At 48.4% G+C, this 15,108-nt stretch overlaps 5 protein-coding genes; 2 read left to right on the top strand and 3 right to left on the bottom strand.

Annotated features, from left to right (window-relative positions):
• Positions 1-4: 4 nt before the first annotated feature.
• On the bottom strand, positions 5-2,718 carry CNAG_02539 (AAT family amino acid transporter). XM_012194830.1 has 11 exons: positions 2,346-2,718; positions 2,212-2,286; positions 2,058-2,157; positions 1,736-1,984; positions 1,667-1,683; positions 1,515-1,612; positions 1,226-1,461; positions 747-1,163; positions 548-686; positions 221-488; positions 5-159 (listed from the first exon to the last, which is right to left on the bottom strand). Exons 1-10 carry the CDS (start codon positions 2,482-2,484, stop codon positions 240-242), a joined length of 1,719 nt encoding a protein of 572 aa, XP_012050220.1. The 5' UTR covers positions 2,485-2,718; the 3' UTR covers positions 5-159; positions 221-239.
• A 272-nt stretch (positions 2,719-2,990) lies between these two features.
• Positions 2,991-6,734, top strand: CNAG_02540 (hypothetical protein). XM_012194831.1 has 9 exons: positions 2,991-4,347; positions 4,401-4,464; positions 4,514-4,604; positions 4,654-4,668; positions 4,717-5,258; positions 5,310-5,377; positions 5,437-5,788; positions 5,867-6,063; positions 6,129-6,734. The coding sequence occupies exons 1-9, from the start codon at positions 4,125-4,127 to the stop codon at positions 6,146-6,148; spliced, it is 1,572 nt and encodes a 523-aa protein (XP_012050221.1). The 5' UTR covers positions 2,991-4,124; the 3' UTR covers positions 6,149-6,734.
• Positions 6,735-7,040: 306 nt separating this feature from the next.
• On the bottom strand, positions 7,041-11,665 carry CNAG_02541 (cyclin-dependent protein kinase inhibitor). XM_012194290.1 has 8 exons: positions 11,605-11,665; positions 11,494-11,556; positions 11,085-11,432; positions 9,235-11,030; positions 7,859-9,159; positions 7,500-7,768; positions 7,279-7,415; positions 7,041-7,202 (listed from the first exon to the last, which is right to left on the bottom strand). The coding sequence occupies exons 1-8, from the start codon at positions 11,608-11,610 to the stop codon at positions 7,181-7,183; spliced, it is 3,942 nt and encodes a 1,313-aa protein (XP_012049680.1). The 5' UTR covers positions 11,611-11,665; the 3' UTR covers positions 7,041-7,180.
• Positions 11,666-12,031: 366 nt separating this feature from the next.
• On the top strand, positions 12,032-13,602 carry CNAG_02542 (fructosamine kinase). XM_012194832.1 has 4 exons: positions 12,032-12,693; positions 12,795-12,973; positions 13,115-13,218; positions 13,312-13,602. Exons 1-4 carry the CDS (start codon positions 12,152-12,154, stop codon positions 13,396-13,398), a joined length of 912 nt encoding a protein of 303 aa, XP_012050222.1. The 5' UTR covers positions 12,032-12,151; the 3' UTR covers positions 13,399-13,602.
• The window catches only part of CNAG_02543 (hypothetical protein), a 2,446-nt gene continuing 573 nt past the window's right edge, over positions 13,236-15,108 (bottom strand). Inside the window, exons 2-4 of the mRNA XM_012194289.1 lie at positions 14,544-15,108; positions 14,360-14,481; positions 13,236-14,302 (exon numbers count right to left, since the gene is read on the bottom strand). The exon at positions 14,544-15,108 is cut by the window's right edge and continues 152 nt beyond it. Of these exons, the coding sequence (XP_012049679.1) occupies positions 13,913-14,302; positions 14,360-14,481; positions 14,544-15,108 (1,077 nt within the window). The 3' untranslated portion in view covers positions 13,236-13,912.

Below are 15,108 nucleotides of genomic sequence, written 5' to 3'. Positions count from 1 at the left end.
TCCACTGAAACATGTTTGGCAGTCTAATTGAGGAATTATGCATGTAGAGGCGAAGGAAGACCAATGCCATTATAGAAAGAAATCGTCAAATGCGTGCGTACATATGCTAATAAGAGGCGTAAATGCAAGAAATAAGGTCTACAACAAACCAAGTAAACACTGAGTAAATTGATTGGTTAGCTTCATCATCTCAATTTGTTCCTTCATGAAATAAGCTTACAAAGCTTCATCAAACCACCCTAGAACAAGATACTGATAATCTTCTGGTACTTGGTCTCCGGCTTGAACTTCTCTGCGTCAAGCGCCTCCAACTCATCCAACTCCCTCCTGCCTGTTGTGAAGTCAATATGTTCCAAAGGTACAATCTTGGTCTTCTTGACAACCTTCCATCCAATCCAGCAACAAGCGAAGATGGGAATGGTGATGTAAGTGGCGAAGAAGGATGAGGTATCCCAGTTACCCTTGAGGAAGACTGTGAAGCCGCTGAACTAAAATTGGAGATGGGGGATTAGCTTCGATTCTTGAGATGGAAGAGAGAAATGTTTACCATTGTCACGAGGGTGAAGAAGATGAAACCAAGCCAAGAAAGATAGGGTTGTAGAGGTGCGCGGTAAGGGAAATCATCCCGACTGATACCTTGCTTCTTGAGGCCGTAATAGAATCGAAGGTACGATAAAAGGATAGCCCTGGAAGAACACGGCAATTAGCTGTTGTTCATTTGGTCCCATAAAGACCCGTCAACTTACCACCAGGTAATAATACCAGTGATTGCAGACAAGTTGTACAACCAGTTGAAAGCCTCTTCAGCTGCCTCACCACCAGTGTTCAAATACGCGAAAGCTCCGAACAAAGCCGTCACAGTAACACACCAAATAGGAAGACCTCGCTTAGTGCACCTCCTGAAGATACGGGGCAACTGCCTTTCCAACGCAAGAGCATACAGGGTACGAGACGCAGCATAAAGGTCTGAATTACCAGCTGACCAAGCGGCAATGAGCAAAACGGCATTGACAATGGAAGGGAGGGCCTTGATGCCTGCGTTGTTGATGGCAATGACGAAGGGGGAAGCAGCGGCGGTACCGGACCCGTTGAGAAGGTTAGGTTCGGTGTAAGGAACAAGAACAGAGATTACAAAGGTACCCATAACATAAAAGAAAAGGATTCTGAATAGCTGTCAGCTCAAATTCCATGACTGCCATATCTGTAGCTGTAACAAAAGACTTACCGGAAGAAAACTTGCTTGATAGCACGAGGGACGGTCTTTCGAGGGTTCTCAGCCTCACCAAGAGTCGTGGCGATGATCTCAGTACCGATGAAAGAGAAAGCAGCCTGTACGAAGACGTTCCAGAAGGCAAGGAATTGACCCCATCGACCTGGGACGACGCCGGCACCGTTTTCAATGGTGATTTGGGCGAAAGGACCAGGGTCGCGCCAGTATCGGAATCCGATAGCATCGTGGTTCTGTGCTTTCAACTTTAGAGTTTATAATAGAAAAACTGAGTTGGGAGACTCACGGGCCCACCGCCGCACATAAGGACGATACCCAAGATGATTAAACCGACTATGGTAACGATCTTGACGGAACAGAACCAGAACTCAGCTTCACCGTATGCTAAAGGCGGAGTTAGCAAATTTCTACAAATACCACAAGGAGCAGATTATTCACCCCGAGCACCGAGGAAACTATTTTAGGCATTAGCTTGTGATTGTCATTATGCATTGTAAGGACACTCACTTGATGGCAATAATTGACACGAAGCAAACAGTGATATAGACAGCGGCATTGGTGGTGGAGTCCCAGTACGAAATAACGATGGTCGCGGCAACGATCTCAGTAGGGATGGTAATGGCGTATGAATACCAATAATTGATACCGGTAGCGAAGCCGAGAGCGGGGTCGACAAACCGGGCAGCATAATGGGTGAAAGCACCGGCAACTGGATAAAGAGATGCCATCTCTCCAAGTGCTACCATCATAGAGTATCTATGGATCACGTAAGCACCTGATCGGGTGGAGTGGTGGAGGAGGTGGAGGTGTAAAGAGAAATTTGACCTACACCATAAGGCCCATGAAGACATATCCTAACCAGAAACCGACGGGTCCACCAGTGGCCAGTGCAGAACCTGATCCGACAAAGAGACCCGTACCTATAGCGCCTTTAGAGATGTCAGGGCCATTCTTCAATAATAGTAACAGAGGAAAAGACTTACCTCCAAGGGCGATCATTGACATGTGTCGCTGCTTGAGCGATCGATGGACCGTCCCTTCTCCTGGGTTACCACCAGCTGCAAACCATTGTTTAGCTGATCAAAATATAATGGCATCTTTTTGAGTCTTAACTTACATCCTTCAAATCCACCCTTCTCGCCCAAAGCAGGCGTCACAAGCACCTCATTGCCACTCTTCCCATTGATCGGAGTCATCGCACCTTGCGACCCTCCACTTATTGACTTGTCCTTCTCCGTTTCGTATGGTATCGACATCTTTGCTGTTATGCGCGCTTATACTTGATGCTGAAAAGAAAGACGAAAAAGAAATGGAGTTGATGGAATGGGTCTTGGAGCTCCTGGTGGAATATGCAAAAAGGATTTATTATGTAGTCGCGAAGCGAGCCCAGGGTCGTGCAAGCGAGATGAGGCGGACGTTTCATTTTTTTCTTTTTCGAGTCTTTTATATATGTAATCGTGCGCGTTTATAACGGTATTGGGATGGCTAAGGTTTAATAGGCGGACGATAAAGTCGTGTGACTAGAGTTGAATCCTACTTGAATGCATACACAAAGCTCAGAGAGGAACGGATAGTAATCAATCGTACTGTCCATACGGCCACTGGCATTCACGAATAACGGAGTCGTGTGCAACACGCGGATGTTAAATAAAACAAGTTTAAAAATGCCCGTCGGAAATTTTCCGGATCGGCTCGGTCGCAGGCGGCCGACAAAGAAAACTGGACAACGTGCAACGATACAACGTACTTATAAAATATTACGCAAGTCTTCACAATTTTTGCATCACAAACTGTCGCGCTTCTTTTGTCCTACCAAGTTTATAACTACAGCACCATTACAACATTCCCAGGTCAGAGGATCCTCAAACCTCGGATGTGCCGTCAAGCAACCACCTGATGGTGAGAACTGCAACTGAGTAACAAACGCGAGTTGCGTTCAGTGTGGCATGTGATCTCGCAGAATCGGCGGCTGGCCTCACGTGCGTGGAGAACGCCTGCTGTCGCGGATAATAACGCCTGCTATCGCGGATAAGGATTTGAGCTTTAGTATGTCGCACAATACGTAATGATTTCAACAATCAGCCATGTGAAGAACATCGACCTCCGCTATGTACTACAGTCTCATGATAATAGAGCTGTACTTAGCACATCATTAGTATCTATCGATACTTCATTTCCAACACAGAACATATTGTCCCATCATTATATCGTTTTCCAACCGGTTATTCCGGTCCCGCTGGCGCAGGTAATCAATCATGATCTCCCTCCTCTCCTCGCTCGTCAGTCTGGACCTTCCACTTCTTTGGTCACTTCGGCGGTTTGGTGCTTTTTCCCCGGCTACAAAACCGCCTAAGTAATAAACAACGTTGATTCCTACTCTCTTATTGCCTCGATACCAGTGCGCAAATTGATTGCACACCGCAAAAGCGGAAGATTAGCAGAAAAGTGTGAACACGTTACTGTCATTCATGCTTGTAATTAAAGATGATCCCGATCGGTGATAGCGACCATATCCGAAGCTTGGGCCAATGGCTGATGTGGTGGTGCCCCAGTTTTTAGCCCCGTGCCTTAGTCACTTCACTTGACTGGCGGATTTATTTTCAGCCGTTCTTTTGGCTCTTTGACTCGGCATTTCAGTTAATCCATCGCCCGAAAACTCCATACCGGCAGAATGAGCAAGATGGATCCCTTTACACCAACCAGTCACGAGCCATAGAGGCCATACAATCTTCAAGCAGTCATTACACAATATCCACGTACTTGTGGATTCACGCTCGTAAACAAAAGGTAATTGAAACGCATATTACATCAGCTTCAACTCTTTCGTTATCGGGGTGTCTAACAGCTCGTCGCGGGAAGCAGGTTCCAACAGGCCCAAGGGCAAAGCCGAACAATCATGAATCCACAAGCTACTTTCCATCCGGAACCAACGATTATTGAAGAGAAGCAAGGCGCTCAACTCGATCTCAACGAGGCCGACAGACAGTCATGTGAAGGAGGTGTATACACTGCAGGTACTGACGTCGAAGCAAGGAGCTCGAAATATGCGGACAGTGATGCTGGATTGGTACACAAAAAGGAGCTCAAGAAAGCTGAGAGAAGACTGCTTTGGAAACTTGGTGTGTCCTTACCTTGCTGACGGGTTGATTGTCAGCTGACATCTGTTTCGTAGACGCTGCCATTTTACCGTTTGCGACTTTGATCTATCTCGGAGCGTACCTTGATAGAGGAAACATGTGAGATTTGCAGACATCCATACATTCAATCCATTCATACTATAGGCAGCGCCAATGCGAGACTCCAAGGTCTGCAAGACGAAGTCCTAGACGGTAGCGATACTAACTACTCCATCGCCCTTGCCTGTTTCTTTGTAACTGTAAGCGGACCCTCTTTCCTCGTGAAACTCAATTAATAGTCCTTCTCAGTATATTGTTTTCTCAGTATGTTCTCCTCTCCTACGGCTTAGGGACAAGCCTTGACAATGATAGATACCCGGCACTCTCCTCGCCAAATACTATCTTCCCTCTCGTTCTATCGCATGTGGCGCTCTCATCTGGTCCGTCGCGGCAACATGCCAAGCCGCTGCCTTCAACAAAGCTGGTCTCTACGTCTGCCGTCTTTTCGTCGGAATCGGTGAATCCATGTCCGGCCAGGCGACCGTCTTGTACCTCTCGTTCTGGTATACTAAACGCGATCTCGCCAAGCGTGTTGGGTTATTCGTGGCAGCAGGGACAGTATCCGGTGCTTTTGGAGGGCTGATAGCTTTTGGTGTATCGAATATCACCAACAGCGCGATACCGCAATGGAGAATCCTCTTTTTGATTGAAGGTTGCCCTGCTGTTATTTTGGCTATCTGTGTATTTTTATTCATGCCTACCCGGCCGGAAACGAGCAATTACCTTACAGAGGAGCAACGAACCATCTGTCTGACCCGATTGAATGGGGAGAATAATGTTGAGGAAGTGGGTGTTGATTGGAGGGCGGTGAAGAGGGCTGTAACGGATTGGAAGGTGTATGTTATGGCTGTTGAGTGAGCGATTCTGCATTATCCACACAGTTCAATCTATCTGACACTAGTTAGGTACGCTTGCATCAACCTAACTCTTGGTTCTGTGAGCGGATTCCTACCCACTATCATTAAGGGTTTCGGTATGTCGTGTTCATCGTTCACCTTAGTACCTAGAATTTATCGCCCATCATTTATTTAGGATACTCCAATGCCCGTGCCCAGCTCTTCACCGTCCCCCCTTACGCAGTCGCCTTAGTCTTCATGCTCTTACTCACCACTTACTCTGATCGTCGTCAAACCCGGGGCATCCCCATCGCTGTAGTCTTCATCCTCGGCCTTGTCGGCTGGGCCGTTCTTCTCTCTGTACCGGCTACGACCCACTACTCCGCGAGATACTTTGCTTGTATCTTGATAGTTACAGCGGGGTACGCCAACCTTCCCCTGCTTGTTAGCTGGCTCAGTGGAGCGACGGCGAATCAGAGTCAACGAGCGACTGGTTTGGGGATAATTAATACTATCGGACAATGTCTTTCTTTGACTTCAGCTTTCCTGTACGCTGCTCCAAGTTGTTCTCTCTTTTTGATAAAGACAGCAAGCTGACTTTTTTGTTCATATCCAACTATTTATAGATTTCCCACGGCCGAAGGACCACAGTATATAAAAGGAGCATCAATCAATATCGCATTCAATGCACTTGGTCTGATTATCGCGGTGATCATGACAATATACTTCCGATGGGAGAACAGAAGACGTGATAAGAGGGAAGGCGGAAGACCGCCAAGGGGGACTTATCTCGATGTAGGGAACAAATACGACTTGGCACCTGGTAAGTTATTTCCTGTCTTTTAGAGGGAGATGTTATTGGAAAAGCGATTGATTGATGAGGGATAGGGTTCCGGTATGTTACGTGAGCTTATTTGGGGATTACGAAAAGTTGAGATATCTTGCAAATGGTTTTATCTGTTATTAATAATGATCGAATCCTATTAATCATATCTTTACAACTTCGTTATGAGGACGAAGAGGAAGATGACAGATCTTGGGAACCGTGCACGGAATGGTAATAATAATGCGAAATGTAAACTGGGATGTTTTTATAGTTGGCCGAAGCTTACAGTTCCAAAAAAATTAAGACTGATCTACCATAACAGAGTTAGGATTGTAAATATGTGCATTTGTTTCTTTCCCACTTCTTGCTCTCCATTACGCCCTTTCATCCTTCACCCATCTATTATAGTGGGAAGTTACAGGGTACCATCTTGACTCTTTTCTTATGGCCCATTCCCCGAAACCAGCCCGGCATCCTTCCTCGGACAAGAAACCCACATCCAAAGCCAGTCTTGCTTTCCTAGCTGTCCTCCTTCTAGCTGCTATCGTCTTCCTCTTCGCACAGACTGATTTCGCATTCCCATCACGTCCCTGGAAAGCTGTTGGAGAGCCACTCAAAGGTGATGAAATAGAAATGAACAATCCTAAGCGTACTGTTGGCTACTTTGTAGCGAGTAGATAGTCTTCATTTTTGAGCGGTTGCCGGCGGTTGTCGATTTTCATTTGGGCTGAGTCAAAGAATGACTTGCACAGATGACAAAGTGTCGTTCGGTGCTAATAATAATCTTCCAAATGACAAAATTTCCGCTCTTCAACTCGACCACGGAGAGATTAACTGGATGATCTGGTCGCTATATATAACTTGTCGGCGTTCCCTTCATACAATCCATCATGATACTCAGATTCTTCGAGTAAAAAAGTTCAATTTGTCCCCCCTTTCGATGAATTTTTGCAAGTCCAATTATTATTAGCCAGCACCAGCTAGTATTACAGTTACATGCATCTCTTTTCAGCCAAAGATACAGAAGCCTATTGTTTCATTTGTTTTATCTCCCCCTATGAGCAATTGTTGAACAACAAATCTAACAATGTCAAATTCTGCGAAGCCGCCCTCCTTAAATAGTAAGAGTCATAATCCTATCACCAAAAATCCGATCAGCTCTCCCTAATCACAAAGTATTACTCGAATTATGGAGACACAAGGACCACTTACCCTTCGAGGACGAACGCATCTATTGTCCTTCCATCGTCCGCACCCTGTCTCAACACGCCTATATCAGCAGGCTCACCAAACGCCGCAAGAAGAAGGCCAGCATCTTTAACGGATGCAACAAGCGAGGGGACGGCGGACTGTTTTTTGTCCGAGTGGAAGAGGTACGATAGTTTTGTCAACAAGGATCATAAAAAATCGAGTCAGAAAAGTTGTGAACATACCAAAGTCGATGCCTCGAGGATAACACCCAACAAGTTTCTGCTTTTTGCAAAGTTGACAGCCTCTCTCACACTAAGGCACCTCACATCTGATTCTTCTTCCCGAGGAGCTGGTATAAGCCGTCTAGTACGTCTTCCTCCGTACCCATGCTCGCCAGTGATATAAGGAGATGGACTGTGCGTGGTGTCCTCATCTGAGGTTCTGATGGATGTTGAGGCAGGCAATGAAGATTGACGGGAGACGCCGCAATAGGAGGCGAAAAAGACAGCATCTGGTATTGGAAGAAGTAAAAGAGAATATTAGCATGGAAGCATTTTTCGCACGATTAAGATGACCAGAGCAGGGGGGAGAGCACGCTTACAATTTGGCTGCTTCCAATTTAAGGCCGTGCAGACAACTGGATCAAAGCTCGAAAAGATAATCTTCCTCGCCTTCCCCCCTTCACCACCAACTTTCTTTCCTACCTCATACACACTATCCAAGACGCTATCAACCCACTTGTTCACTTCACCGCTCTCCCTTCCTACCTTCTTACCAACAGATGACGAATCGACCTCGCGGGTGTATCGAAGGCGGAGATTAATACCAATTTCGTGAGGGAGGAGGGTGAGGACGTCAGTAAGGGAGGAGAGGGTAGAGGAGAGGAGGTTGTACCAATCAGACGTTGTTGGTTGGTAATCTAAGGAGGATGGTGGTTGAAGCGCAAGCCCAAGTCGTGTAGCGAGCGCCATAAACTGATCATACGTCGCATCCGATACGCCCAAATCAAATTCCTTCACTGGTAGTCTCCCGTGAGGGTACACTACAGGTACTCCATCCTTCGTCACCTGTACTACCACATGCACATACTCTCCTGAAAGCGAACTGGCTGTCACCAACGCCGATTCGCCACCTCCCCCACTGCTTGCAGCTCCCGTTGCTGGCACCGTACTCATGCCAGTGTCTGCACCGGAGCTCACACCCATATCATTCATTTTACCTCCTTCAAGGCTAACGCCGTGTCCGACAGCACCTGCAGCAGCAGCTCCTATATCCCCCGCCACAGCACCAGACGACGAAAAGACGCTCAAAGGTTTGTGCGGTGCCAAATGCGCGTGGTCCTGGGCCGAATCACCCTTGACGACTTTGGATTTCCAATACGTCTCAACCCTCCCTCCGATTTCCAGTTGCGCTCCTTCAAATGGCGTTATACAGCTTACTTCCAACGCTACCTCGCCGATAGCTTTGAGATTATGGTCTAGCAGCGGCGCTTGGAGTTGTTTGTGGTACTTTATATCCTTCCACGTACCAGGTAAGAGGATAGCACGGCCGATGACTTTCGAGCCAAACGTAGGATAAAGTGAAAGTTCGAGGGTGAATCGGTCAAGGTCTTGTGCGTGGAAGGAGAAGACTTCGCGCTCATCAGCGAGCGGGAGGATCACGCTATGCGGTACAGCCGAGATATCGGATTTGGAGGTCATGACCAACTTTAGCGAAGACCAAAGGTGAAGAGAGTCTTGTCCTGAGCCAGAGCGTGAGTAGAGCTTGATCGCTGGCGCGTGGGGATGCGTGTGAGTTGGGGTGTTGGAGTTGCATGGCGGGAAGGAAGAGGTAATACGATGTCCGAGAGAGAGTTGGATGAGGCATCGTTGTGCGAGGAATTCGTGGCCGTACACTCTCAACCTTTTTTTAAAATTTAAAAGCATTACCGAAAGGTCAAAAAGGCAAACTTCATGAAAAGGCAAGGAGCGAACTCACGGAATGATGGGCGGAGGCAAAGAGAGCGAAGGTATCAACTCAAACTCTTCGGCAGGAGGGTCCAATTCTAAATCTGAACCGGGCGACAATGCTCCCATCTGGGGGTCTGCTGCAAGTCCCAAACCTCCCATCTCATCCACCTTCATTTTATCTTCCATCTCTCCTCCATCCTCCCTTCTTCCTCCCGCTTGCGCTCCTGCGCCCCCAATGCCTGTTGACGATACATCACCACCTCTAGACCCTCCCAATCTCGCTCCATGATCTCTCAAATAATTCAAACATTCCACGTGACCAAACCACGCCGCATACCACCCCGCACTCTTCCCATACTCATCCGGCACATTCACATCACACCCTCCCTTCTCCACCAACACTTTAACACACTCCAGATGTCTTTCTTCACCACCTATCGCAGCATGATGCAGAGGTGTCCAAAGGTTGTACTTGTCCTTTCTATCTTTACCCCCTCCTTCCTCACCACCTTCTTCTACAAGCAACTGACAGATGGCGGAATGTCCGGCTTTCGCAGCGAAATGTTGCGGGTAAAGACCTTCAGAATTGGGGATAACCCTCGCGCCACGTTGAAGGAGAAGGCGGGCGACTTCGACATGGCCGTGCTCACATGCGAGCGAGAGGGGGATAAGGTCATTCGACATGGCTGTCGGCTCGAGCGTGATCCTCTCGCGGGCCCCACCTGTAATTTCGTCACTGACAAAGATCTGAACGACGGCGAGGTGACCTCGCTGGATAGCATGCATGAGCGGAGTGTAGCCGTCCATATCCGTCGGTGACGGTTCGGCCGCTTCTCGATGGCCGGTCGCGGATGGGTTGGAAGAGGTTTGCAAGAGGAAAGAAACGATTTCGGCGAAACCGTGCATCGCAGCGTAGTGTAATGGCCGCCGCTCGTACACATCATTCTTCTCCACCAATCCCGGCGAGTTCTCTACACAGTGCTCAACCAACGGGAGCGAACCGACTATGCACGCCTTGTGTAGAATACTTCGACCGTTGATATTGTCGATACAGTTATAGTCCAACTCGAGCGACGAAAGAACGAAGGGGAGGAGGGTAGGAGGAGCGTGAAGGGCGCATTGCCAGAGGATACGCATCAAGCTCGGGTCAGTAGTGGATTGGGAGAAACGTTGGCGCTGTTGACGAGCATGAGCGACCTTGACCCAATCGATAAGAGCGTCTTGGCCTGCTGAGATGGCTTTGGTAAGGTTCGCCTCGAGATCTGCAAGAGCATCCAAAGCAAGAGCTCGAGTCGAGTCGATATCAAAATCCACACTCCTATTGCTCCCTACGCCTACTCCACCCGCCATAACTTCGGTAGAGGCAAAGTTGGCTCCACCTAAAGACGACGGATCTCTTTCCAAAAACGCTGTTGAAATGTGTTCAGACCCATTCTCGACGTCGATAAGATTTGCAGCAACAATGTCGGAGAGTTTAGCGATAAACTCTCGATTAAAGCAAGGCTGTACTTCAACTTGCCGCTCAAGGTAGAGTTCCTTGGTATTACTCTTACTCCGCTTATCCCATTTCTTCAAGATCTTACGGAAGCCTGTAGCGTTGATTTCGATAAACCCTTGCAACTTGCCGAGATCACGTTCAAAGAGACGCCAACCTTCTTCCAGGCTCGCCCACTCTGCGTCGCGCCGAACACCAGTGGGTGAGAGGCCATCAGAAGTGTCGGGTGTGGTGGATGAAGAGTTTTGAAGGAGACGTTTGCGGTTGGACAAGAGGGAAAGAAGGCGGAGACGGAGGTCACGTTCTTTGATGAGATAGAATGCGTTGATCTAGACAGATTGAAATCAATTAATTTTTCGGGTCTGACGACTGAAGAGGTTCACCTTTTCAAGCTCTCTTTGGAGTGTGAAGAAAAAGACATCTCGATGTGCTTTGAAACTCTCACTCCGCCCTGCACCCTCCATCGGATTCCGACCCATCAACCCACTACTTGTATTTCCCGGGGGGGCCGTCTGCGGCGGTAAAGGCTCCAAGTCTTGAATATTGACATGTTCCGCATCTGTGCTGGTATCTGATGAGCTAGGCGGATGGGAGGAATTCGGGAGTGATGAGGTTGTGTTGGTGTCGGTGATCGCTACCGGGAGACGAGCGGGACGGAGGCCGAGAGAGAGGAGGGATGCATCTGACGCAGGACGGCCAGCTGCGTACGAATTGATTATCTTCTTGAGAGCCTAGGTATGGGTTAGCTTTGTGGTTTGTAGTGGAAAAGATGGGATGACTGGGGGAACGGACTTTGTAATTGAGGTAATATTCTCCCCATCCCGGGACTTGCTGAGACTGGATGGTCTTTCCAAACTATTGGAAGGGTCAGCACGGGTGGTATGGATGGACGTAAGGCTGTACCTTCATAGCAGATGGAGAGCCTGGAGAAAGATGGAAGGGGACAACTGGCTGGAGATAAAGCAAAACTGGATGTCGAGTTGTCGAATTGTTGAGTTGTCGGGAGTGGTCCACAACGCAGCAGGTGGAGGTTCCCAACACACGTGCGCAAATAACACCCCCTATTCGTAAACAGCCCTTTTGTACTTTTCAAAGCTTCGGATATGCATGCATGCATGCCTTCCCCTCAGACCTGCCTGTCTATAAGTGACCCTATGAGTTTTTGGTCCATACTCATGCATAAGCATAACCTCCTATCACTTGTTGCTGGGAATAAGGTAGAGAACACTACCAGCCCTCTTATGTAATACTATCATTTACGTAACACACCTTCCTCCCTCCACCTTGCGAGTCCAGCCGAATTATGATATCACATCTACACCTCTTCCGGGGCCGTCCATGAGAACCCTTTTCGTCGGCCATCTTCGCGACACCAACTCCAGTTTTCATGTATATATACTGCTAACCATCCTCTGTACTCTAGATAACTCTATAACATTCACTTAATACAATGCCAACGATCACACAGCCCATCGCAAACATTTTCAAAGCCGCTCACATCCCCGCGAACGAGCTATCCATCGCCGCGTCCACTTCCGGTTTTATCATCACCCACTCCACTACCGGTAAACAGTATTTCACCAAAACAGATCGAAATGTCCCCCAAATGCGCGGGGAAGTTGCCTCTCTCCTTGCCATGTCCAAAACGTCCACGGGTCTCGTGCCCGAAGTGCTCGGGTTTGAAGTATCTCCCGACGGGAAAGAAGCGACGATGGTGACTCAGTGGTTTGACTTGTCTTCTGCGCGTGGAGGTCATACTCAGCGAGGTTTGGGGTCGAAACTTGCGCAAATGCATATGCCGCCGCCAGAGGGGACTGAAGGGTATGAAGGCAAGTATGGGTTCCCGGTGCCGACGCATTGTGGAGCGACAGAGCAGGATAATACATGGGAAGAAAGTTGGGAGGTGTTCTGGAGAGATAGGAGATTAGGGAACTTGGTGAACAGGATAGGGGATAAAGAGATTAATGCGTTGTGGGAAGACATGAAAAGAAGGTGCGTAGACAAATCCCATGCACCCCCTCGGCGCCCTGCCCTTCGGCCTCTCCGCCTTGCATTCTGTAAACTGTGGCTAACTTTCAATAATACGAAATCAGAGCTGTCCCTCTCCTCCTTCATTCATTCTCCCCGGCCCCTCAGCCTGTTATCCTCCATGGCGATCTTTGGTCGGGTAATGCTGGCTACGACGAAACGACATCTTCACCCGTCATCTTTGATCCGGCCTCGTACTACGGGCATAATGAGGCAGATTTGGGGATTACCCGTATGTTTGGTGGTATGTCTATTTTTATTCTTATTTTGCTTGTATATCATTTCCAAAACTCGCGCAAGACGTGCTGACTCTTCTTTCTCCTTCCTTCCCATTCCCTTGTCCACGCTTTCTCTTCCAATCGGACTGAACCGATAACACAAATAGGCTTTAGTTACGAATTCTACGATGAATATCACCAAGTCCACCCGCGTAGCTCACCGTATTACAATGAACGCCAGAAACTTTACGAACTGTATCACCATTTGAATGTACGTTTCTACGTTCTCCATACAGTGCATGCCGCTAACCCATCTAACCATCTTCACTTCAATCTCTTGGACCATTCATTTTCCAATGAATAGCACACATACATGTTCGGTGGAAGTTACAAACATGGAGCGATGGGAATCATGAAGAGTCTCATTGAGTGGGCTGAGAAAGAAGAGTAGGAGAAGGCGGTTGGAGAGTGTTAGGAAAGGACTTCAGCACTTTTAGCTGCCGCGGCTATCTTTGTGTATGCAAAATCAGCTAAAATCCTAAAAGATCGGCGTCGCATTCTTTGGCGATCTGAGAATGCCGTCGTGCCAGAATCCATGGGTGGAATCATCATTTCAATTTATTGGCGTGTAGATCGTGTTAAACTTGTTGACCCCTTCTTCTATAAGGCTTTCTTCCGATCTTCACCATAATCGCCCCCATTATGACCAGCATGTCTTTTATCCGTTCAGCCTAAAACCAACATTTTATTCCAACCTCCTGCTCATGGAGCTCCCGGCGGCCGGTTTTAAAGATGTAAGGATACAGAGGAACGAGGGTAGGAAGAAGATAACGAAGGAAGATGAGAGGAAGGCAGGAAAGTAGTCTTGGGTAGTTTATTCCTAGAAATGAATCTGCGCAAACTTTTTGGATATTTGATATAATCAGATCCATTAGATCCAAGGTTTATATCCATCCATATGTCAATCAATCTAAAAGACGCATAAACCGTGCCCAGTTCCTCTCCAGTGTTCGGACGGTCCATGTTTCTTCTGGTGCAGGGTCGATGGGTTTTCCACGATGGTCGTATGCTTCTTCTTCGCTTTCTAGTTCCCAGTCTTCCTCCACCCCCGGATGATGATGATCCTGATCCTGATTGCGATCGCGATCCCGATCCAAACCCTCCACCTTCCACCCTTTCAACCTCCCCACCCACTCTGTCGCTGCCCAAACGTACCTTGTACTCAGCCTCGCATCGTGGCTGTCCGACTCTACCAACATTCTATCGCGGGCGATGGCGCGGATGAGAGAAGGCGCGGAAGGGGAGCGGGAGGTGATGGGGATAGAGGGGGATGCGTATAGGTTGGGGAGGGATTTCTGTGCGCGGGGTATGAAAGTGAGCAAAGGGGTAATAGAAGAGGTTGAAAGACGTACTTGAGCTTGCATCCAGAACTGAGGACTCCAGCCTCCAGCCGAATGGAGATCAACGTTCACGCGGCGAATAAAGTGGGAGCCGTGTTTGGTTTTCATACTGTTTAAAACATCCATCGTCGGGCCTAAGGTTTTTTTTTTTGGATATCAGGAGACGAAAACAAAAGTCACACTTTAGGGGACGCACCAGCACAAGCGACAGAATGGAATGAAATATTGATACCCAGCTCGATTGCGATTTCCATTTGAGCTTCGACGATGGCACGCTGATGTGAGATGGGGACTTTGAATGGTGTTAGACGTTTCCATTCTTCCGACTCTTCGCCCTCTGGCGCGGGCTCCCGATCCTTCCTCCCCTTCCCATACATCTCCTCCCAGATACTTCTCGCCTCGATGGGCCACCTCAGCCTCGCACTTGCATCGAGTCCCACCTCTCCCAACATTGTTAGTCTCCCTTCCTCCAAGAATTTGACGAGGTTTTGGCGGAGGGTCTGGAGCAAGGGTTGGAGAGGGATTGGGTCGGGGAGGAAGGGGAGGAGGGTTTCCAAGAGGGTTTCAAGCTTGTCTTCGTCTGGGCGGTTGTTGGGCTTGGAGGCGGATTGGAGGAAAAGAGAGGTATAGTGATCTCGTTTGGAAGGGAGCGAGGACGGCGGAGAGAGGGTGTAGCGATGGGTGAACCAGGGATGATATCCGAAGCAAGCTACAACGCCCACTCCTTTCCCCTCTTTCCCCTTCCCGCTGCCGCTTCCTTC

Source organism: Cryptococcus neoformans, chromosome 6, assembly GCF_000149245.1.
Source record: "Cryptococcus neoformans var. grubii H99 chromosome 6, complete sequence".
NCBI lineage: Eukaryota > Fungi > Basidiomycota > Tremellomycetes > Tremellales > Cryptococcaceae > Cryptococcus > Cryptococcus neoformans.
This window is presented reverse-complemented; position numbering and strand designations above follow the sequence as displayed.

Excerpts from the sequence above, each read along its gene's own strand:
- CNAG_02539 (XM_012194830.1), bottom strand. The coding sequence starts at position 2,484 with ATGTCGATACCATACGAAACGGAGAAGGACAAGTCAATAAGTGGAGGG. Across the intron at positions 687-746 it reads ACTGGTATTATTACCTGGTG|GGCTATCCTTTTATCGTACC; the intron begins GTAAGTTGACGG and ends GTGTTCTTCCAG. Across the intron at positions 489-547 it reads TCTTCACCCTCGTGACAATG|TTCAGCGGCTTCACAGTCTT; the intron begins GTAAACATTTCT and ends CTCCAATTTTAG.
- CNAG_02540 (XM_012194831.1), top strand. The coding sequence starts at position 4,125 with ATGAATCCACAAGCTACTTTCCATCCGGAACCAACGATTATTGAAGAG. Across the intron at positions 5,378-5,436 it reads CACTATCATTAAGGGTTTCG|GATACTCCAATGCCCGTGCC; the intron begins GTATGTCGTGTT and ends TCATTTATTTAG. Across the intron at positions 5,789-5,866 it reads TCTTTGACTTCAGCTTTCCT|ATTTCCCACGGCCGAAGGAC; the intron begins GTACGCTGCTCC and ends AACTATTTATAG.
- CNAG_02541 (XM_012194290.1), bottom strand. Across the intron at positions 11,031-11,084 it reads TCCAAAGAGAGCTTGAAAAG|ATCAACGCATTCTATCTCAT; the intron begins GTGAACCTCTTC and ends CAATCTGTCTAG. Across the intron at positions 7,416-7,499 it reads TCCTCGAGGCATCGACTTTG|TCCGCCGTCCCCTCGCTTGT; the intron begins GTATGTTCACAA and ends GACAAAAAACAG.
- CNAG_02542 (XM_012194832.1), top strand. The coding sequence starts at position 12,152 with ATGCCAACGATCACACAGCCCATCGCAAACATTTTCAAAGCCGCTCAC. Across the intron at positions 12,974-13,114 it reads GATTACCCGTATGTTTGGTG|GCTTTAGTTACGAATTCTAC; the intron begins GTATGTCTATTT and ends TAACACAAATAG. Across the intron at positions 13,219-13,311 it reads AACTGTATCACCATTTGAAT|CACACATACATGTTCGGTGG; the intron begins GTACGTTTCTAC and ends TCCAATGAATAG.